The sequence below is a fragment of the Rhea pennata genome, chromosome 1 (assembly GCF_028389875.1).
Source record: "Rhea pennata isolate bPtePen1 chromosome 1, bPtePen1.pri, whole genome shotgun sequence".
Lineage (NCBI taxonomy): Eukaryota > Metazoa > Chordata > Aves > Rheiformes > Rheidae > Rhea > Rhea pennata.
This window is the reverse complement of record NC_084663.1, coordinates 8,216,862-8,241,191: the sequence shown is the minus strand read 5'-3', so window position 1 is coordinate 8,241,191 and position 24,330 is coordinate 8,216,862. Positions and strand designations below refer to the sequence as shown.

The window sequence follows — 24,330 nt, the reverse complement described above, 5'->3', positions numbered from 1 at the left end:
TGCTCGGGGTTTAAAATTGAATATAAGGCTTGAAATGTACATCAGTTTGACACTGGGGCGGAAGTATCACCCTCCTATTCAAGTTCAGTGTAGTCAGTTTGAACAAGCAGATTTTTCTGCTTTTTCTCAATCCTCAAACAATTCACACTGTACTCTGAGGTTTTAAGGGAAGGTTTTAATTTAACTGCACAATTCTTTTCCCCCTTCCCCAAAGTGATTTTTTTTGGAGGGAGGGGTGGAGGGTGTTTGTTAAGAATATCAAACTTTTTATCCTGAGCCAGCTGTTTTGAAGTTTAAATCCTAACTTCAGAAGTTAAAGGCCTTGTGCTGAAATCCAGCTAAGGTGCACAGATGTGTGTGCACTCAATAAAAGCAAACAAAAATCTGCTGTGCAGCTGCTGCTTGTGGTGGCACCCTGCTTTTTGTCCTCTAGCCCCATTCTGGACTCCATGTGTTGCTTTTGATGGGCAGGGCATAAAGCAGGGTGAAGCTCTGTGATTTGGTACAAGCTTGTATATATTTTCCAGAGTCAAATAATTGTGCTTGGACTGCAGATTGTTTTGTGCCTGGTTCTACTATAGGCATGAATACAATAAACAAGGAGGAGAAAAGTGAAGTAGACGGTAACTGGGAAAATCTCTTAGTAATATGAACTTGTCCTCAAGTGAGTAACTGGCCTGTGATTAAACTGGGTTTTTCTTTGCAGCAAAGTAAGGCCTTGTTCCATTACCCAGTATAAGATAATTTGTTGAACTATTTTTTTTTTTAATGAAATGCTTCAAAGTAAAGGTGCCAATTACGTAGAGAGTAAACCACAGCAAGTTTGTAAAGCGTTCAAAAGTGGTTCTGGCAATAATTTGAATAAAGTTAATTGAGGTATTACTAAGAGTGAGCAGAGAGGATATTAGATTTTGAATCATGTTCTTTATAATGATGGTGTATTTTCTTAATGGAAGAGGCCTTTAAGGATAAAGGCGAATTTTTATTTTTATTTTTTTTTCTTTTGTGCCAGAGAAGTCACAGGTCTCATACAAGGCACTTAATTTCAGCTGGAAGGCAGGCAGAGCTGACCTTTTCTTCATCGTGATGTTTGATAAATTTTGACACGCTCTCTGGACTGGTGAAGAAGATAGGTCAGATTATGCTACTAGACTGGAAAGAAAATTATATGTGAGAGAATTTAAAAAAAAATCTTTGTGGAATATGTTTGTACCATATATATTTTTTTCCTACAAACTGAAGCTGTAAAATGTCTAGTTGAGATAACCTTGAATGACTTTCACAGCAGCATCACAGGCTTGAGCTCTTCTGTGCTGCATAACTAAATCCCCATTGTCATTGGTCCACGTGTAGCTGAAGTGGGGAATTCTTTCGTCTTACTCCCAGAAACCTTGACTTTGTTTTCTTGACATCAATTTACATGAAATGTAGGAGAACTTCATATCTTAGAGGCTTCAAACCCCCTGAAAAGTTGGCTGAAACCAGCCAAAGCATGAGTTGTATGTGTGGACACTGTCTAAACAGTCTGAGAAAATCAATTATCTTAAATAGGAGATCCAACGTGGTCATATATATGCTTCTTGGTATAAAGCAGTCTTTCTGGTTCTGAATTTGCTGCTTACTTTTGTGCCAAGAGAATTCCCGAACGCGGCTCTTGTAGCCAGGCTCTTGCAGTCTGGTTTTGCTAGGGTCGTACTGGTTTACCTGAAACGTTTGCATCAGAATAACAGTATAGGTTCTTTCTCTGTTGTTTCTAAATGTTTTATAACATGGTTGCTAACTTTTTAAAAAAGCCTCTTGTTCAAGAAAACCACACTAATTTCCTTCAGCTCTATTTAACTGTCATTTAGTGGGTAGCTGAGATGGGGAATACGAGTTACGCTTTCATTCTCACTAGCTTGCTGAATGATAAGCCACAAGAAAATTTTGTGAAACTGAGGGGGAGAAAAAGTATGTATTTCTGCCACTCATTCTGTTGCAATTATAAGGATACAATGTGCTTCCTTCTAGAAGCTTTTCGTAACTGAATGAGCTATTCCTGTAATGCAATGACATGTGCGTAGCGGTTTGGAAAATTAGAAGGTATGGGAAATTCTTGTTACTTCAAATTGTTACATGTTTGTAAACTTACTTCAGATCTTTGAGCTGAAAGACTAACCATTGAATTAAACATGCAGCTGAGTTATATCACAAGAAAAAATCCTGAATTTAAATGCAATGGAAACTTAGGCACAGTGGTATGAAACTTGGTAAGCTCACAGTGCGTGTACGTTTGAAGTTTCTTAAAAAATTGCAGGAAAGGATAGCGCTGGAAAGCAATTTCTTTGGATCGTTGGCCTGTCGTATCACGTAGGATCAATCTTTGCTTAAATAGGAAATACTTATTAAGGAAAGCTGCTGCAGACCTGAGCTTGTGTTCTAACCATATTACATCTGTTGACCAGTAACCACGTGTTTTATCTGGTATTCTTCCCAGTGCACAAACATGCCTAATGAGTAATACACTACCAACAAACATAACAAGGGTTGATGCATTTGGACAGCTTGGAGAATATACAGATTTTTTTCCCCTAGTTCCTGCTTCTTTCTTTTTTTATTCTAAGTTTACTTTTTTAATACACCCTTTTTCCCTGAGCATCTTAAACAAGGTTCTTTCCCATTGCTCCTGCATGTTAGTCTTTCTGTGGGGATAATTATGCAGAATGATGAATTGATTTTTTTTTTTTTTAAGTAGTAGCTTTTTATTGACATCTTTCAGGGAGTTTTATAGATAATTTTTCTTGATTGTTGTTATTGGTACATGAAAAGAAGGCTAAGGGCGACATTCTACTGGAGAAGAACAGAGGAGGTCAGAAACATACCCCTTATTGCTTTCAATAAAGCTTTAGTTAACTAAATGCTTTGCCTGGCCTCTTGCCTATGTAATAAATAAAACTATATAGACTCTCCTAAGTATTTCTGCAAACAGGTAATAATGGCTTATGTTTCCATTTACATTAACGTCCCACAGAGAAGGTGAAGAAAAATTGGCTGGCCAGTACCTATATGCAAAGAAGTCTTGTTTTTTCAGGTTATATTGTTTCCAGCATGTATGCATCGAGGTTCTGAGGAGTCATCTTTATCAGGCTGATCCATATTTAAAACCTCCTTTATATATGCAAAGTATGAAAAACTGTGAGACTGTTGTTGACTTTGCTTGTAAGGGCTGCAGAAAGTTATTGCTGCATAGTTTCTTGGAGAGGAAAACTTCTGTTTAGCAAACTTTGTACCTTGTACCTCCATATCCTATACCATTAACCTAGTCACTGTCAATGCGTGTTCTCTTTCTAGATGCCAGTGAAGCCCAGCAAGTCAGGATTTAAACTGTCAGAGCTGATTTTGGATAGCTGGGCTGTCTGTAGCCAAAGCTGGCAGCAGCTCATCTGCCTGAGGAGTGAAGACTGTCCCTGTTCCAAATTTGCACAAGCTTTTCTGTGGTTCTGAACTTTTTGCTGGAGACTGAAAGGTCTGCCCAAGGCTCTAGACGATAGTGTTGACACTGATTCATTATCAAGTGACTGTCCACTGAATTAATGAAATAGGGAAATAAGAACTCCTATTGCCTTTGTTTGATTCTTGTCTTTATTGTCCATTTTTTGTCTTTAAGCTTCAGGCTCAGATTGTTTAACTGCAGATCCTAATACTGAGCTGATTAGGCAGAGGTCCACAGAGGCAATGTAAGCTGTGAAAAGGAACACTTGCATTTAGGTCCTGGCCATATGACCTGATAGGGAATGGCATTTCCCCTTCCCTGTGAGGAAGACTGCACGTTAGAAAAGTACGGCCCTGATTCAGACCGCTCAGGACCGTGTCTTTCTAGAGCACGGAGTGTTGGAGCTGGAGTCACGATGGCCAAGAACTTGAAATGCAAGCTGCGTGTCAGCCTGCTAACAGAGGTAGCCAGATGCAATCCTGTACTGCACAAGGGCAGAGTGTGATGGCATCATCCACATTACATTTTAAGCATAGTTCTGAAACTAAATGTGAAAACTGTCAGGCATCCAGGTTTTGTGGTTGCAGGCCTGCCTTTGGCTGCAGGCTTAGAGTGAGCCAGTGCGTTCTGCCTCTCCTCAAATCATCTTTTTGTGTGATAATGTCATGTGGTTGTGGAGACTTTTCTCTACAGGTCCCTGTGTTACCTGCTGCAGGAGCAGGTGGGATTATGCATCAGGTCACCCTTACACAATGCGGAGGCTGAGAGCCACAGATAAAACTCCAGGTGGCATTACCAATGTGTTGAGCTGGTCCTTCCGGCTTGAGCCTATTCCTTGGTTGGCCCTTTCCCAGAAACTGCAGGCACTGCTGGAGGCTCCCTGCTCTGCTTTTGTTGCCGTTGTCGCAGGGAAGTGACCTAGTGGCAGCTTTTCACTGTTAAAATGACTATTTTGCTGTGACTCAGAAATGACATAGAAAAAATGCAGCTGAAGGATGACTCTAAACCAGGGTGTGTGTCTCAGACCCCTAACGCAGTTGAGGTATACTGCATGTTGAGAGTCTTGAGCTGATTAATGGCTTTCTCCATGCCCCAGAGAGGTGTTTGGAGCAACTGCTAGCAGCCTTACTGATAGTCAGCAGAAGGAGGTAAGAAAACATCATCTTTAAATCCCACTGTCTGCAGACATAGGGAGCCCTGGCAGCCATTAATTGGGAGCAAGGACTGGAAGCACAGAGCAGGGACTTCCCAGAGCTGCTCCTTGAGGGGCACAGGAAAATCTATCATTTCATTTCAATGTATTTTTTTCATTTCTTGTTTCACCTCTCAAATTTCTTTTAAGCATTGTTTACATTTGTAGCTTTAAAGATGTGGGAGATGTGCTGTCATGGCAGGCTGTAATATAGCACTAGTGACCTTTTCGAAGGTGGCATCTGTTTTGCCTCTTGCTATCTCATCTGTCGTCAGCTCACTCCTATGTTTCGTGAAATTACTGTTTAGCTGCAAATTTCTGCTTTGCTGCTGAAGTCCATTGCTGATTGTGGCATGGCAAAAAGTGACCTCATGTGGAGCTCAAATTACTGTTGAACCAGCTCCGATCTCTTAAATGGAAACCTTCCTTCTCCAACCCCCTTTTGCAGTTATTTTACTTAAGTCATAAAACTTCTTCTGCTTGAGCCTTACAAAAACAAACCAAACCCCTCTTCTGTGTTAGATACAAAACACTTTGGTTCCTTTCCCTGTTTTTGTTTTGTATTATTTATTTAATTGCTGTTGGAGGAGCTTCTTGGGGTAAAAAGACACTGCTTCTTAGCTAAAGCATTTTAATTTTTCGTAAAGGGAGATGTATAACTAAACTTTTTGTAAAATGAGTTAAACATCCATTCCAGCTCAAGCTTTAAAGTGGAAGCATGGATCATTTCAAAAGCCAGGAAAATTTGGACATAATAGAGTATGGATGCAATAATACTTTTCAGCAGCTGTGGAAATAAAGGAAAATGTCTGACTGGTTCTGGCAAAAACTTGCATAAATTTATAATTTAGGGTGTATACATATGATCTCATGAGACGGAGTGAATTTTTGCAACCACATGTAACACTGCGTGGTATGTGAACATCAGCCCATATTTACAATATCCTGCGGTAAGTGTCTTTTCAAATTTTTTTCAAGGCTGAGATGTGCCAGGATCTATTGTAGACCTTGTTAAGTAAATTCTTTCCCTTTTTTTGTATTCTTGTTTTTCTTTTTGGCTTTCTGTGCTACTGGCTAGTTTATTAGAGATGCTTAGAAGTTTAGAAACATCAAGTTGCAAAGTCATTCATGTGAAAAAATGTTTATGTGCTTCTGACTTCTTCTCTGAACTCCTTACATTTCCTTTGTTTTTTGAGATGATTTGACATTGTTTATGTTGTTTGAGATTGTGAAAGGCTTTTAAAAATAGTGACCCTGGTATTAATGCAGAGAAAACATTGATATTTTCTGCCTTCAGAATTTCAGTGAACCTGTAGAACCTGAAGGACAGTGAATCGCTGTAGAATCATTTGAACCTGGGCTTTTTCTAATCGTTGTTTGACCTTTTCCATAAGAAACCTTACGTGTTTTTAAAAATAAATTTATAAGAAATGATAAAATACTTTAGTGCTACAGATTCGGTGCTCTCTACATGTTCAGCAAATGGCTGTTGCTGAGATCAATGGTTTGTGTTTTATTAGCACTCCAGTTTCAGCTGGTTCTATAATCTCACATTTCTTTTCATAACTATTTTATAAGGAGAAGGACCCAATTAAAGCAGTTCAAGTTTCTCTGTTACAGTGCTGTTATCCTTTCTTTCATCATAACAAACCTACCTTGGCTGCCTGTGTGCTGTGCTTTCAAGCCTCTGGCATGTTTTTCCGTCAATCCTAAATCTGCGCTGAAAGCTTCTGTAGTCATTTATGCAGCCGTATCTTTTTGACCATCTCTGCCTCCTTTTTTCCTAATGTGTACACAAAAGCACACAATCTGGTGTTTGTTTTGTAATTTTAGTGAGCAGAGGCCTGGATTACAAAGTGGTTCCACATTACTGTGTGGGACTCTTCTAGACCTTGAAACTTTCCAGAGACCAAACTGTGCGCTCCTCGTATCCCCTGTGCAGTTATTAACTCCTACTTTTCAGTGAGGGTTACAGCAAGATACACCCACTGTGCCAGCCCAGAGAGCTGAGCCAATGCAGGGACTCGTTAAAAAGGAGGACAGGGAAGCGGATGGCAGCTGCTGTGGGTATATCAGGACAGCTTCTGCTATATGATCTCGAGAGCCAGGTGGTTTCTGTAGTTGCCAGTAAAGGTGAGGACAGTAGGTAGGCAGGGAAGAGGGGCCATCCTATGTCTGCAGCAGCAGGTGTGCTTGACATATAGCTGGACTGCAGCAGGTAGGCAAGAAGAAATTCAGCTTTTCGGCTTGTGTGCCTTTTGTAGGCCTTTCCAAGGAAAAGTCATGGGCAAAAGGATCAAGCTGGTCACCAGAGCCTGAAGACTTTGTTGGGTGCAGAAGCTTTAAAATGAGATTTCTGAGGTAAAATGGCAACAACCTCTCCACGAATCTGATTCTGCTGTGGGTACCTAGGGTGTGATAAAGCTGCACTGCTGTGTTTTTACTGCTCTGCTGTTTAGTGAGCTTTGAACACCTTCACTATGTTGCACTTTCGTTTTGCTATGTAAGCATCCTGCCACTGTGGCGATGCAGGAGCGAGCCTTATCCAGAATAAGGTCAGGAGAGTGTACTTTATAATCCCCTGTTGGGGATATAAGTCTTTAAGGCTCAATATAAAGTCAAGATTGAAGAAAACCTATTTTAGAGTGAAATGCCACGCAACTTCAGTGTGTCTACTTTGGGATCTTGAAATGTTTTCTTGAATGTAGGTATGAGGTAGGTACCTAGAATTGGATAGATCAAAACATTAATTTAAATTGCATTAGAAGTAGAATGGGAGGGGAGCCTTGTTTGCAAGTAAGCTTAAAATAAATTTGCAGTGTAGCCATCAGGAAATATCTAGTCTTGTTTAATGTGTCTTCTCCCCTGCCCAGTTTAAGCAACATGGGATTTAGCTTTTCTGTGAACATTTGCGACCTGTTGAAATTTACTGATTAACAGGTTGGAAACTGGTTTTCTTTGAGCATAAAGCAAAATTTGACAGCAGCCTTTCTATCTAATTCAGAGAGACTATGTCCTTGATTTTATTTCGTTCATAACTAGCTCTTTCAATTCAGTAACCAGTTCTTTTGGACTCAAAAGTGAGATTAGTTAGAAAGTGATGAAGAGTTTATAAAGTCAGGAATATACCTAAGCTAGAAAAGGATAAACTCAAGTAGTTCTGAAATCTGGAATCATGACCTGAAATAATCCAGTTGCTAACTATAGTAATTCATTTGCTTTATAAACCTAACCTATGAACAAAATGTGTCTTGCGTTTTGTCCTCACCAGACTTCAGATGATTTTAGTTAAGTAATTAAAAACAGTTTTACTCTGCCTTCACTTACTTTTCTAAAAACAATTTTGATACAAATAACAGCTGAAAAATTGTTCACTTGGAACATTAGAGTTGAGTCATTTTCCATGTTGTAAGTAAAGAATTTGAATAAATGTATGTTAATATATGCAGCCCATTTTAATTAATGCATCTTATCTGCTTGTTTAGCAAATAAAAGGCTCCTGTTAGAGCAACCCTTCTGCAGAGAATAACTGAAACACAGAAAATGCTACAAACATTTAATGATCAAGACTTCTGCTTAGATCATTTTGATTGTAGAGTACATTCAGCTCTAGAATGCAAATTAACACTGGTGTCTTCTCCTCTGGTGTGTCTCCTCGAATCCTTTTAAGGTAAAGTGAAAAATGAAGGCAAGGGATTCTTCTGAGTGTGCGTGTACTTTGCTCTTGATGTAAAATACTGAAACCCACAGACTCCAAGCTTTGAATATGCAGAAGTTGCCTCTGGCCATGCAAAGAGATATTTATATGTGCAGGTCATGAAGAACCTCTGTGGTCTTCCAAGGAAAGACTATGTTAAGTGAAAACAAGATTGAAAATCGAACCTTGCTATGGCTTTTCTTAAATCTAATGGGTAGCTGGGTAGAGGGAACTAGTCATAAGGGAGTCTGAGAGCCGGTTTGAATTCGGTTCAAATTCGGTGCAGCGAGGGTGTATCAGCGCTTCAAAATCTTGGACTGCTCACCACTAGCAAAGTTAGTAAATTGTAATCAGATTCTGGCAAGATGCTGACTGGACTGTAACAGGCTTTATGCGAGTTAGCAGATGTGGTTTGGGATCGGCTGAGGCGTATTTAGACGATTTTCAGTGCGCATCTGCGGCAGCGAGGGAACGGTGCAAGAGTAAGAGGTGACTTGTTCTCACAAGCGTGGCGTTGGTGTAGATTCGGCTGATAGCAGGGCCGTTACTTGTACGTGCTTTGGCAGGTCTGTCGAGACGGAGTCGGAGGGCGCGCGTCAGCTACGCCGGCGAAGCCGCAGTTTCTGGGAGATGGCTGCTGACGCCGCTGTACCGGCGCCTGCCTCCCTTTGGGCTCCGGGAGCGCCGTTCGGGAGCCTTCCGCAGACGCCCCTTTCCTGCCTGCCTTGGGCTTTGAACACTGCCCTTTAATATCTGTTCGCCCGTAGGCAACTGTGCAAAAGTTACGAGAGGGTGGCAGCTCTGAGGGCAGCAGAAGGGTGGTTTCTTCGAGGCCGCGCTTCCCCGGGCTGCCGTCGTGCGCCGCGGGCGCGCGCGAGGCGGGAGCAGCAGCAGCTGCCGCTGCGTGGGCAGCTGCTCGGGCACCGCGGCCCGACTGCGTCCGCTCTGGCTCGCTGGAGGCGAGCGTGTGCTTCTCCGCCTGCTTGCTTAGCACCCAAAGCAAAGAAGTTTGTTGCTACATATCAGTTGTTGGGGGGGAGGGGATGAGGAATATTTGATATTAACAAAATCACAGTATGTTAAGTAGCGTTTTCAGTTTCAACCTTATGTTTCAACTTTAAAATCCTGCCTGACAACAATTAAAGTGTTTCTATCTAAACAGAAATCCCAACCGAGGGGGGGGGGGGGGAAGAGACTGCTTGTAAGATTACAACATAAAATATAGACAAATAGAATTATCTCTCATGGAGGTGGGGAAAGGGAGAGTGCAACATATGCAAGCCAAGGCGACTTTTAATTCTTTTTGGATCCTAATTATGGATTAAAATTTAAAGTTTGAATATCAGGATTTAATCTGTTAGCTGAGTTACAGTTTTATAGATAAAATATGTGAAATAAGTAGACTTCAAGTGGAGATGAGTATTCAAAACAAATACTGAAAAAAAAATGGAGAGAAGGGAGAGGCAGGAGGCAACTGTTGGGCTATTTTCTTTGTAAGGCTCTGAAACGAGGGCTTGTGGATACAACTGATTTTTCGGTCATTTAGAGTATTGAATGTTTTTTAAAAATTAGTTTAAAAGTTTTTGAATCAAGTGAAACATTTTACCTATTTGTTTCATTCTTTTTAATTCTGATTTTTAGATAAAATTGTAAGCTTTTTCCTTTTTAAATAATCATTTGGTTTAACAGAACAAAAGTCATGTCACAAAACAGTATTTTCAGACTAGTTCTGGATTTGTTTTAAACTTTGAATCAAGCAATCTGGCTATAACATGATTCTGTATACAGTGTTCCTTTTAGCTTAAAGCTCTGGTGGGTTGTCGTTTCTTTTTTTTTTTCTTTTTTTTTTTTTTTTTCCCCCCTCAAATGAAATTTTATCTGAAAAAAATGTTACTCTGTTTCCCTCAGGAGTTTTCAGTTGCCATTAGTGGTTTAAAGAGCCATATAAGGAGCAGGACACAAATGCTGGATTTTTGGAATAGCTCACTGGATTGAGATCAGTTTTAGAGGGAGAAAAAATGTTTCACAAGATTTTCATGTATATGTTGCAAAGTTTAATTCAAGAATATGCCTGGATCAAGTTGGTATACCACTGAAATTCAGGCAATTATGAAGCAAGGTGTTGGAAAAAAAATTTCCCTGTTCTATGCACTTCATCTATTCCCAGGTAGGGAAGATGTATTTTGCTTAAATTTATTAATCTCAATGCATGCTTTTGTTGCATTGAAAACCATCCCAACCTTGAAGAGCACTAAAGTAGGATCCTGGACAGGAACCATAGCTGTTTCATATTGGTAAAGGCCAATGAAAGTCTGTAAGAATTTGTATGTACTTAACATGAAGCATATCCTAAAAGTGATTTGTGGAGTGGGATTTGGGCTCTTAATATTTATGATCAGTTGCAAATATGTTAGCATACTGTGGGGGGAGGAAGGAAGGGAAGGGAGGGGAAAAACTATGCAACATACTAACTTTTTTTCTGAAAATAAGGAAAAACAACCACCTGCTCTTTTCTATCTGCATTTTGGGTTACCATCATGTTTCCCTTGCTTTGCATACATTCAAAAGTATCACTGTAAATATAAAGAGAAGTTTAATTAGGAGGTGGAAATTTCTGATAAAAATCAATGTACATGTAATACAGTTGACCACAAGAGGTCAAGATGAGATGTCTTGGGGGTAACCACAGTGAAGTTCTGTGATTAATCTGGCATGTTACCTGATTAAATAAGCAGGAGAGATGTACTTATTGCATTGGAGCTGTAGCCAAAAATGAAAAAATAATTTGAAGTGACAGTGTATCTGTCTTCCCTTACTATCAGTGAGAAAGATGCTTTTAGAAGGTGATTTGGAGAGAAGCTGAGCCAGACCGATGCCTCCAGAGGGTGATACCTCTTCAGCTGCAGTGAACTTGGGTCACCAGGTTCTGGTGCACGTTCGGTGCCCAGGTCAGCTGGGAAGGATTCGTGCCTATGGTCAGTAAAGTTCCTAGGCGGGCTTTGGAGAAGTCTGTTGATTGCCTTTTGAGGCCATCAAGGGCATCTGTTTTTTCCACTCTCTTGTGTGCGCGTGTGTGCGCGCACGTGTGTGTATCTTTGTCTTTGAAGGGCATTTAATAATGTACCTGCTTTCTCCTTGGAGAAGTCAAGGATCATTGAAAGACAAATTACTAGGCTTATCAGATGAAAACATATTCTAATTTACTTTGCGTTTTAAAGCAACAGAACACATCAGCCTGTATAGCACTAAATGGCTTCAACATCAAAAAATTTGTTTTGTGGATAAGTCTTCTTTTGTTTTACGTGATTTATGCTGCATATTGGTTCTTGAGTTTTGCATATGGCTGTCTCCTGTGACCTTTTGTAAAAGACTTATGCAAATTTCTGCTATTTCTCATATATGTACTTTTGTGCAAGCTTCAAATCGGGGAAGGTCTCTGCAATTTTCCACCCGCCTTTTGATTAAGAATAAATCAATCATTAATTTAGGAAACTTTTACACAGTGGTGGAACCTGTTGAGTGTGAAGTGCTTGATATCCATTGATTTATTGATCTTTTGGGTCTTATTTTTGCCATATCGGCTTTTTCCTGTTACTTTTTTTTATTATTTCATTTTATGGTACGTTGTATGTATTCAGCAAACTCAGAGCAAATTGATAGCTTCTGAGTTGGAAGATATTATAGTATATTCCTGATCAGATGAGGTCTCCTGCCTCTGTATTGTGTAAATCCTAAATAAACCAGAGAGCTTTAGATTCAAGTACAGTTTTAATAACAAAACCTACCCTGTGCTAAATTCCTGGAGATCTTAGTCTTTGTAACAGCAGGCCTCAGATTAAGACTGCTCAGATTAAGGTTATTGTTAATTTTCAAAGATTTGCTAAGGCTCAGTCTTGTTTGCTTATCTTCAGTGTTGTTATATTGATTCAGTAAAATATATTAATCATAGCTTTGTTGTATCTGGCCTTCGCCTTTGTGTACAGAGGGGAGTGGCGATTTGCTGGCACTCTTAATTCCAAAATGACCAAATATTATGCTACGTGCAATGGCCAGCGTTTACTGAGGTTGATTAAACCGCCCGCAGTGGAAGTGGATGGTTAGTTTGGTAATAACAGCAGAACAAGGACGACAGGATTGACTGGTTTGGACAAACGGGTAGGTGTTAATGTTAAGCAAAGAATAACTAAGCATATTATAGGCAACAGCGGAAGTAACCTTCCTGCACTTGCTTCTATTCAAAGCAATTTTGCTCCTGTATTCTTTTCTTGATCACAAAACAGGATTCTAACTCAGTGCAGATTTAATCTTCCCCTTCCACTTCCTTATCAGCGTGGCGGTGGGCACAGCTGCTGGCGATAATGAGCCCACCTACAGTACAAAGCCAGGTGGGACTGCAGTTTGCTGTCAGGGTGCTAAGCTGCACTTAGTGAAGATTCTTTTGAGAGAGTGCTGCGGTGGGGTAGGTATTTTGTGATGGTTATAAATGCATTTTCCTTCCAGAAGAATGATAATGTTTTCATGCAGCTGTGTGCTCTGCTTAAGGTTGTATCACCATTTCTATCATAAAACCCTTGTTTCTGATAACTATGTTGTTCACTACTGCTGTTACAAAACATTTTCTTATTACTAAACATTTTTGCTTAGCAGAAAATGGTTTTGTTGAGACTGAAGAGGAAAAATTACTCTGTCCCTTCTAATTATGTTTACTGAAAAATATTGGAAGGGAAGAAAACCTCCTCAGGCTTGATTGAAAGGGGCTAAGATGTAGTTGAAGGTGCTTAGAATGAGAAGCGCATCTTTGGTGTTAGTGTGGGGAGGGCTCAGAGTAGAGTGGGACAGCATTTTTCAGGACTTAGGGACTGCTAAGTTATCAGCGTTCACCTAGAGCAGTAACACAAATGGTAACAAGGCTTGTGTGGAAAGTAGGGGTATGAGTGACTATAACACCTCTGTGCTGGAGTTGATTGCAACAAGGCTTATGCTAACAACAGGCTCTGGCTTTAAAAAAAAAAAAAAAAAAAAAAAAAAAAAAAAAAAAAACACTAGAGGATTTAGCTGGCAGAAGCTGGAAGAAGGGACTGGTTTTGCAGGTTTATTTATTTATTTTCCAGTCCTATATTGCTATATTGTGACTTTGATAGCCTGTTTCCACTTCAAACAGGTGGTGTTGCATATAAAAAGAAATTAATACAGTCATAGCCCAAATAGGTGAGAAACTGAGACCTTACCTCAAGGAAAAATGGGAAGCAATTTATCTATATTATTGTTATTTCTTATTTTTTAATGTGGTTATGGTGCAGGGAGGGGAAGGCAGTGAAGAGCAGCTCTGGCTCCCTTCAGTAGGCTTGGTGCCAGAGATGTTTGTTCTGTATTTTGTTTATAATTACCTCTTGCTTGACAGTGAATATCTTGGATCTCTACTGTCGGCATATTTATATGATTTGCAGTAGGTTTTTCTGTGACCTTGGACCACATAATTCACAAAAAATGCAAGAGGAAATTAATGGAACATGTGAATGTACTTTTTAAATGTCAGGCTTTCATTTCTGCTTTCTTTAAGTTTTCCTGAGCTCTAAGTTAAACTGTGCTGCAGTTCCTGCAGACTCTTTGTCTAGGGTGAAACACTGACTTGTCTTTTTTGTTTTACCTTTTTTTTTCTTTTCCCCCATTTTTAAATGTTTCCTTTCTCTTGATCTACAAAACTGTAATTCTTAGATGTTGCATGAAATAGTATGTAGGCAAATAAAGACTAGAATCTAAACTCATGGTTCAATTTAGTGGAAAAGGAAGCATTGAGTTAATCAGTTGTGCTATAATTAATGAATGAAAAGTTTATGACTTTATTGACAGACTTCTGCTGGCCATGTGGACTGTTACAGCAATTCAGCAGTGTGCAGCAATATCCAGTTCATAATTGAAACTCTATTAAAAAAAGAAGTGCTGTCTTTGCTTGACTGCATTTCTATATTGTCTGTATTAATTTCCAATTTTCTATTTTTAATGCAAATTAAATAGTTGGATTAGGGCTAATAAAGCAAATGCTGTGTTAGATTTTAGAATGAAAGGATGCTAAGCAGACTTATGTCTTATTCAGCCTACCTCTTTACTTTTTGTATTTTTCACATTTTTTGGTAGTAGTTTATGCGTTTTGTGGATTGCTTATTAGAAGAGTTGCTAAGGAAAAATTGGGGTGAAACATTGAAAGCATTTCAATTATTAACAAGGGCAATGTACTTGCTTTTTAAAAAGCAGCAGGCTTCAGGCTGTAATGATATACAGAACATAATCCCACTGTTCTTGGTCACAAATACAAGTGTACTGAACTTTAAAGGAGAAGAAATAGATGTAAGCAAGAGAGATTCTTGGGATTTATCTTTCCCATCAGTGTTTTGGGATGATAGAAAATTCAGCTGTCCCGTGGGAGAAATGACTGAGTCTAGAAGAGCAGTAAATGGTCAGTGTGGGAGAGCTAATCCTTACAGTGCTTGCTGAGACTTGCATGATATGCTGTATTTGCTGGTTCCACCTAAGCTCTTGTAAAGCTTTGAGCGAATAGTTTGATTTCTTTGCATGTTTCAGTCCCTTCTCTGATGAAATACAGAAGTTTGATCCCTGCTCTGCAGAGTGCTGTGAAGGTAACTTGGCAAGCTGGCTAAATGCAGGCTTCTGTGCTTAAATTTAGCTCTGGGTCATGGTCACAGCCAGTGGGGTAGGAAGAGGCATCTCCAGAAGGTGATTCCAGTAAGCACTTGTTTTCTCCGTGGGGCACTGCTGAGTAAGTGAATGTGAATTTTCTGGGAGCGGTGGTGTATCCCATCTCTCTTCCTGCATGTTACAGCCTTTCTCTGTTCAGTTTTGCATGTGCAGTTGAGGCACCTACGGTCACATCCAGGGGCATCACCAAAGCTGGGACTGCACAATTTTGTGGGGATTTTTTGTTTGTTTGTTTTGTTTTCCCTGCTGTATTGCTGCAGTGAGACAGCTTCTAATTGCTGAAAGAGCACATGTAAAGCTAGCACAGATATCTGTCTGTAAACTTGGGACACCTTTACCTTTCACATGCAGTATGGGTGGGATATGTACAGCAGACTTAGAGGCCCTCCAAAGAGGAATTCGGCTCAGTGAGAGTTGCCATTGCTGTTGACAGCAGTAACTGGCCCAAAGCACAAGTCTATGCTCTATATTACAGTGCGATTTTCTTTGTTTTAAAATGAATTACAGGGCACTAGCTTCCTTACAGATGCTCAGGGATCCTGCAGCACTTCATCAGAGCACGTGCTTTACTCAGCCCTTCAGCTCTTGCCTCTCTGGTTCTGCTGTTTGCTCATCCGAGGCATTTAAAAGATTTACGCGTTCATGTGAAGAACATCTTTTGTAGTCTTTTGTGTTGGAGGCTGAGCTCTCCAGTATATTCCTATAGTGCTGCCAGCTATAAGAATAATATATTATGAATTCCTTGTTTGAACCTATATTCTTGGGGGGAGGGTGTGCATTTCTATCTCTCTATACAAATGTGTATATTTGTGTGTGTGAGGGAATGTGTATGTATACACATGCACACAGTGTGAAGACTTTAACAGGAAGAATAGGGAATAGTAAGCATGATGCTCGATTGTCAAAGGAAACCATCCTAAAAGCTGACTATCTTTTAAGAGCAAAAAAGCTCTTAAAATGGAAAAAAAAATAAAACCTCTCTGCTGTCTGATGACAAGTGGCGCATGTTGATTTAAGTATTAAGTTAACTGGAATTTGTTTATGTAACCATGATAAAGTGTGCTACCAAATCCAATTTTCTCAAGACCTAATTGCTTTTAAGTCTTGAAAAATGCATCTTGTGCATGCACGTCTGCAATTCTAAACATATTTAAGATAAATGTGGATTAATGAAGTGTCTTGAGTGTGCGTGCCTATACATGCACCTTAATCTACATGGCTGATGAACTGACTATATGAGTGCTTCGTTACAGGGAGACAGAGGCGTGTCTAAAGCTTTTAATTTAAATGAAAAAAGCTGGGACTGACTTTCATATGCGTCCAAATCGCGCTCGCCTGTCTCCTTGCTGGGGCTCTGTCATATGCTGACAGTCTGAGCTCATCCCTCTCCAAGGGGAGCAGATGGGGATTCTTGAACTTGGATCAAATTCCTCGAAAGGCACGGCAGTGACATTTTATAAAGGTGTGAGAAGGAGTGGGAATTTGGATGGCAGAGAGCGCAATAGTGGAGAATGATGTAAGAAAGAAGCGGCAACGCTTTTCTTCACGCTGTTCAACACTATGTTGATGACTGCGAATATAAAGTATTTCAGTGTGGTAGAATAAATTCTTTTCTCCCTTGCTATCTAGGTTCAATATCAAATGAATCTTTGGTTGATTTTTTTTTCCCCTCTCCCCTCCTAGTATTCAGAATTCTAATTCTTAATGACTATTTTGAATTAGGACATTTTAATACTTGATTCTTTTGTTCTCCCTGATTCCTATTTGCATGGGAATTTTAGAATTTTGCAGGTTTTTTTGTGAAAGCCTACTAAAAAAAAATAGGTCTGAGAGCTAGGTGCATGGATTTCCCATACCCCTCTCACCCCCTGCTCATGCCTGCCTGTTTTCCCATGGTTTCAGCACTGCCGCTGCCCTCGTAGGTCGCCTCCGTGTGGAACCTGGGAGGACCAAATCCCAAGTGATGTGCGAGCACATCATCGCTTTGGTACCAAAGACCTAAAGTGTTTAAACAAGGTTAGACAAGAAGGTGACTTTGATGGATATTGTTATTAAATTTACAAAGGGAACAAGCAGAGATACGTGGATATATTATTGTAATCAAAAGATTATAAGAAAAAAATCTCAGATGTTATGTTTAGTTGTGCCCCATTTAACAACCTATTCTCACAAGTCAAAAGTGATTATCTTGTTTGCCTACAGCTTATCTCTTTTCTTTTTTTTTTTTCTGGCTTTGCTTGAGAGGTTAGATATTTTGCAAGCAACCTGGGAAGTTGGTTAATGCTAACTTAAAACATGCAGTGTTTAAGAGAACAGTGTATGCTTATAGTAGAGTAGCTCCTAAACACAGAATTCTCTCACTTCTCTTAAAACACTAAATATTCACACCAGAAAATGTCTGATATCTTTCCTTAAATATATGTGGTTTTAGCCACAGTGCTAACAGGATTTTGTGGTAGGTAGAAATTGCCATATTATATCAGACTAGAATTTTGTCTTATTTTTCTTTTAGATCTCTATTTGCGTGATGGGCTTTTCGAAGTAAAGCTGAACATGTCTTTTGTTATGGGTAGCGTTAGCTTCATCTGTGCAAAGACTGTGTAAAAACACCTATGCTGAGCCACTGCTTTGTAAGTGATTAGGGGAACCTTCCCCCCCCCCAATTTCAATTTAGTTTTCTTGCTGGAACAGTGAAACAAATGATCAGATTTTGGTTATTTGTTTATTAATGTGAATCTCATGGACCAAATTTGAAGACGTAGCAGAAGGTTAAAAGAGGAAAGGGAATTATTCCCAGTGGGCGATATGTGCTGTTCTTCAGTATCTAGCAAGAAAACTGGCAGATGTGTAGTCTGCAAACCTGGTATCAATACAGGGCAGGTGATTTGAATTATTATCCATAAAGCCCACTCCAACAAGCATGAGTAGTCTTTATGCATATCTCTAGTACATGAGTCATTTGCTGCTCTCCTGAATGCACAGGCTTGTACTGATGCCTTCCTACCTGGTGTTTCTTTATGACAAAAACATGGGAATAGGTAAGTCATAAAACATCCCATTGCATTGCCTGTTGTTGCCAGCGTAGGGGATGGCTCAAGGGAGATGCAAGCGCGCTGAGCGTCATCCTCAAAAAGCTGCCGCGGCTTCCAGACACCCCTGGCATCAGGGCAGCACTCTGGTCCCTTCTGCAGCGTGTGATGGGGGAAGCAAGTGCAGTTTGCAGCAGGCATTAATTCTTTTGAACTGTACAGTATAATTCCTGTTATATTTTTTAATTTAATTATTGTCCAAGAAAGATCCTCTTTTGTGCTTTACCCAAAGCATATGCTGACATCTACTCAGTTCCTTTCATCAAGTATTTGGCAGCTAATTGTTTTTGGAGAATCGTTCAGGCCATGCTGATTTATACCTGCTGAAAGAGCTGGCCCACAGCTTGTATCCCTCCATGGGTTTTGATTTACTCAACATTTGGCAGATAGATACAAATATTTATAGAGGAAAAATGTAACCATCACTATTAAAAATCTCCACTTGATTCTTCATTTTTTTAACCATAAGGGTTGGTTTAGTTTGCTAGTATGAAGACACAAAAGGTAATCTGCTCTAGCTTATATATGGATTGAATAAAGGATTTGAAAGGACGTGAAAAACTTCCCGTGATAAATGAAGGTTCAGAAATTTTAGATTTTGGCACCTGGGAGGCGGCCGGCTCGTGACTGGATGCTTTGTAATTGCTTTCTATCAGGTAACTCAGCCTTGGGAACAACTCCAATGAAAGAGAGTCCTTGCACGCTGCTTTTCTGGTTACTTTGTTCAGTGGCGAGTCAGAGCCAGAGAAGAGACGGGAGATGGCTTGTGTTGTGGGGGGTGTGTGTGTGTGTTTGTTTTTTAGCCTCTTGTTTAACAGAGGCTTCACTAATAGCTGATATATTTTGCAAGTTTGCCCTGGAAGTCCCCTGGCTAGCTATCAGTAGATGTTTTGTCCAAGACTGAGATAATAAGCAAGTAACTATTTGTGTAATTATTGTACCTATATATACTATATCATATTGTGTGTACTGTATGATATTTAGCTTAAGTGGATTTGTATGCAAATGTCCTGGATCCCATGTTTTGTCAATCACTTTGTGAGAAAACTTTGCAAGAGGCATTGCCAGTCTATCCTGTTACCTAGTGAGGAAACAAAATTCATGCCACTTCTCACAGGGAATATGCCCTGGTGCTTTCTTTAATCAGTAAGCTATTTTATTGTTCTCTGACCTTTGCACGCTCGTAAGACTCTGTTTCTTTTCCCTATTTAAAACATCTGCTTGCTTTATGCCTGTGTTACGAAATCGGTCTCCATCTGGGTAGACGGATGAGAGCTGGGTTTGTACCAATGAATTGTTGGTACGTCTCTGCCAGTCTTTGCTTTAATTTTAGTTTCCAACAGCTAGCATTAGAAAGTGAACACACTACTGAGGAACAGGCAGCAGTGGGAGTTGAAGCTGGGGCTGCTCTTTAACCAAGCTGCTGAGCTCTCGAAGCCTAGACGCCGTGCCGCCGCTTCCAGGGACGGCCACCGAGGCTGTAGTTATAGAAGAGCTCAGCGTTGCTCCAGCTTCAGGATCTTAATTTTCCTATTTGAACTGAAGGAACACGTAGCTGAAACAGTGAGTGAGCGAACCCGATACGCAGGGAAAAGCTTCCCAGTGAAACTAAAGGCAAGCCTTCTGTAATCAAGATGAAGAAATGTCACCGTTTCTCACTTGCATCAGCTGGGGAAAATCTAACCGTTGCAGCAACTGGCCGTTGCTGGTAGGAGCGCGGCAGTTGTTGCTTGTGTTGCAGCTGCCTGAGTCGGAACTGCCGGATCCTCGGGAGGGATGAACCATGTGGAGCCCCACGGCTTAGCTGGGGCACCCGCTGCTGCACAAAGAATAAGGGCAAGTTTATCAAAGGGGAGCAGGGAAGTCCTGCGGGCTGGCAGCTGCGGGAAGGGGCTTGCAGAGTTCAAGGCCCAGACTGGAAAGCTGCCAATGTAACTCCCTTACCATAGTGAGGACAGCATCTTTCCCACGGGTCACGGAGAGAATCTCGCATTTATCACTTGAGATATTCTACATGTAAGTGTACAAAAAGCAAGCAGAGCGGTCAGAAATGCTCCTTGTTTAGTACTTAAGCTGGTTCTTGCTGATTATGTGATTTACTGAGGATTTGTAATCCAGAGAACAAAGTTGTTCAGTGTTTTTAATACTTCTAAGAAAACGCATTGCAGGTCTCCATTTCATTAATGTTTTTATTCAGTCAAGCAGATGGAGAAATAATAGACTTTAATGCTCTTACTTTTGATTTGAGAACTGCATGAATGATGACAAGTTAAAATATTTACTTTTCTGTGTTGCTTTTTGTAGATTGGACAGGCTGGAGAGCTGGGCAGAGGGGAACCTCATGAGGTTCAACAAGGGCAAGTGCAGAGTCCTGCACCTAGGGAAGAATAACCCTAGGCACCAGTACAAGGTGGGGGCTGACCTTGTGGAGAGCAGCTGTGCAGAGAAGGACCTGGGAGTGCTGGTGGATGACAAGTTGACCATGAGCCAGCAATGTGCCCTTGTGGCCAGGAAGGCCAATGGTCTCCTGGGGTGCATTGGGAAGAGTGTTGCCAGCAGGTGGAGGGAGGTGATCCTGCTCCTCTACTCAGCCCTGAGGAGGCCTCATCTCAAGTACTGCGTCCAGTTCTGGGCTCCCCACTATAGGACAGACCTACTGGAGCTACTGGAGAGAGTCCAGCGTGGGGCTACAAAGATGATCAGAGGGCTGGAGCACCTGCCCTATGAGGAACAGCTGCAAGAGCTGGGCCTGTTCAGCCTGGGGGAGAGAAGCCTGAGGGGGGATCTGATCAATGTGTACAAGTACCTGAAGGGAGGGTGTCAAGGGGATGGGACTGGACTCTTTTCAGTTGTCCCATGTGACAGGACAAGAGGCAATGGGCATGAACTGAACTACAGGAAGTCCCCCTCACATTCAGGCAGAAATTTCTTCCCTGTGAGAGTGATGGAGCCCTGGCACAGGTTGCCCAGAGAGGCTGTGGAGTCTCCTTCTCTGGAGATCTTCAAGGCCCACCTGGATGCAACCCTGCCTACCATGCTCTAGGTGACGTTGCTGAGCAGGGAGGTTGGACTAGATGATCTCCAGAGGTCCCTTCCAACCTTACTGATTCTATGATTGAACTCATTTTGTGACAAGTGACATTACTTTTCATACAGTTCTGGAAGAAGAAAAATGGATATCTATTTCTAATTGTTGCTGGTTGGGAATGTGCTATCTGTGTAATGCAGAGTAGATTGATTGGACTCATTATTGCATATTTTTGTGCTCTGACATTTTCATTTCATGTCATAGAGTTGTTACTTTTTTAATTACATTTTTGCCTTGGTTTTACATAACTGAAAAAGGATCATACACAAAAAAAAAAAAATCTTACCCTGAAAAATAAAGTGCGTGTGAAGGAGGAAGCTCTCAATTTTTGGAGTAAACAGTCTCAGAAGACTGAGAACTGTAACTTGCTTGAATAATTGCATGCAAAGAAATATATGGGAAAACACCAGAAATATATGTGCCAGTTTAAAATCTCAATGAGGAAGAGATTTGTGGGTTGCGCCTCCTTATATATACTAAATTGTTTTGCCAACTGTGGCAGGAGAGATGAAAACACTCCCAAATGGATCCTAGTGATGTCATACTGTGGAAGGGAAGAAATATTCTCATTAATGGGTTATTTTTAAAAATAAGCTGCAGCACCTTGTTGTAAGAATTGATGCTTTACTTTAATAATTTAAAACTTTTTCTAAAGCTGGGATCTGACGTCCAGACTTACCTCCCTTTAGCTGTAGTAGCACTGTCCATCCCGTGTCCTTCTGTGCCAGTGGGGACCCTTGGAGTGCTGCTTTCGCAGCAGGGCACCTCACATGGTAGATTTCCTTTCCAACCAGCCTTCCCGTTCCTACCCCGAAAATCCATCTCTGGATTTGTGCCTCTTGAGATTTTGGATGCCGGAAGTAAAGAAGCCAGGAGCTGGCTATCCTGTGGGACTTCTGAGCCTGGGACTTTCTGGTGGGAAACTGGAGGGGGGAGTCAGTGCTGTCTGAAGTGCTGTTAATACAAACGTGCTCCTCCTGTGCCGTCAGCTGTGTGGTGGCAGGGGGACTTGGCCAAGCTTTTAAAAGCTGAGGGATGGAAAATAAACTCGATCAAAGCAACGCTGCAGAAAATAAGCCTGCCTGGGAAGAGTGTGGCCTCTTCTGCAAGGTAGGGGGAGGATGTACGTGCTGCCATCTCTGGGCTTTTCTCTGGAGGGGAGGACTCGAATGCAGATTTTCCCATGTCCTTTGTGTTCTTCTCTAGATACATGCTAAAATATCCGCTACAATGAGGATTTGTGGAACATTTTTTTTTTTTAATTTCTGCTATGTTTAACTGCCCTAAAAATAAGGAATCCTACCTGTTTACATCTTCCACTATCCCAAAGTTAGCAAAGAGTTCTATATTCACCACTGCTTATGAACTAACCAGATTTTGAGGTTTAATAGCTTTATTAGCACTGAAGGCCAAAAATATATTGCTTAAAGCAGGAATAACCAGGTTTAAATCAGGCCTTGTTTTGGATTGAGATCAAGAATGAAACATTTTGGCTCAAGAATTCCTGAGGAAGGAGGAGATGTCGGGAGGGACTGTGCATGCTACAGCCTGCCTCAGGGCAGGGAAGGGATGAATGGCCTCTTGAAGCTCCTTCTAGACCAATTTTCTATGATTTTTGCAAAAATGTGATTGTGATTGTTGTTAGTTTTCCAAATTGCTGTAGATAAATGGCTTTCAGCAACTGGTATGTATTTCATGGTTGCTTTCATAATTTTATCTGATGCGCTTGTATGGCAGAAATTTTCTGTATACATCCACGCGGGTTTTCAGCCCCATGCTGTTGCGTGCGAGGGTTACCCAAGGCCGTTGCCCTTGCAGGCTCTTTCGTCTGTACGAGTCCATGGTGAACTGTGATGTTAACAGTTAGGCTCATTCCCTGAGTGAGTCAGATAAGCTGAAAAAGCTAAATTGATTTTAGTGGATTTGTACCAGTTCATGCCAGCTGCAAGTTTAACCTTAAGCTATTTATAGTAGCTTTTCATTTGATTGTGTAATCTCAGCATAAAAAATTGAAATTACTTGAACGTATGGATGTGACTTTTCTTGCTGACGTGTAATTTCTGAGCTCCTCTATTCTTTGTACCCAAGTTAAGCTATATTTAAAGTGGCCTTTATTTAGGAGTGCAGATGATTAGCTTTTTTTTTAGTTTTTTTTTAGGTTTTTTTTTTTTTTTTTTTTTTAATATGAACTTTAAGTATATCACGTTGGTCACCTGGGAACAGAGTGGTATAAAACACTTTCAAATTCTCCACTTACTTAATATTGGGAACTATGTGTTCAAGTATGTTTTAATCAAGTACAGTTAAACCTCTGGGAACATAAGTTAAAACATAGCAAGTATTTCCACACAGCCCTATTGAGGTAGAATTTATTTGAAACTCTGTTGAAAAACATCTCTGGGCCAGATTTATCCCTAAAGTAATTTTCCTTGATTTTTTTTTTAATAGCTTTGTAGGAAGGGTGAATTTGGCTCGTATTTTAATTTATAATATAGGAAATATGTATAGCTATAGTGCATCTTCACCTAGGGTATGGTACACAAGGGGAAAACATGGATGATTCTATCAGTACCTTGTTAATTTAATTATAACAACAGATGCAGCATTTAATCTATTTGACTTTTGTTATTGAGTTATTAAGTCCTGCTCAGTGGTGTTGGTGTAGCTGGAGAAAATAAAAATATTCTTTGAGTAATAAGTCTAACAGCTTCTTGAAATGTTAAGCAGCTTTGCAGCTTCCCTTCTCTCTCTCTGCTCAGTAATCTAGTGTTTTTGCTGATAGCACTTTGTTTTGAAACAAGGAGATATAAATCTGTTTCCTTTCTGCTTTTGCCAGCACCTATTTCCGCCTGTGTTCGTGGAATAAAAAAATGCGCTCAAAGTTAACGTAAAAACACAGCTCTTTCTGAGAGGGCATTTAGGCACATTTATTTTCAGTGGTGTTTGGTGTGCGTTCAGAAAAGCGCTTCTAGTCAAGGCTCTTCTTGACCTAGAAACTAGAGCAGCAAAACTAGTAAGTGCTACTTGTGTTTGATAGCCTGGAAATAAGAGAGATTTCTCTTGGTATTTCCAGCAGTG

At 40.5% G+C, this 24,330-nt stretch overlaps 1 protein-coding gene across 5 annotated transcripts in view; it reads left to right on the top strand.

The window, feature by feature from the left end:
• Nucleotides 1-24,330, top strand: part of FAM107B (family with sequence similarity 107 member B) — a 61,025-nt gene that overhangs the window by 11,056 nt on the left and 25,639 nt on the right. Inside the window, exon 1 of one of the 5 annotated variants that reach the window (XM_062596913.1) lies at nt 8,800-8,850. The exons of 2 other annotated variants lie outside the window; for them this stretch is intronic. Coding sequence is in view for 1 of the 3 variants with exons in the window: in XM_062596586.1 (XP_062452570.1) it covers nt 22,288-22,375 (88 nt within the window). In the remaining 2 variants the exon portion in view is untranslated. Of the gene's footprint in view, nt 1-8,799; nt 8,851-22,224; nt 22,376-24,330 lie in introns of those variants that run through there. 2 more of the 5 variants (XM_062596586.1, XM_062596742.1) reach the window with 2 other exon arrangements.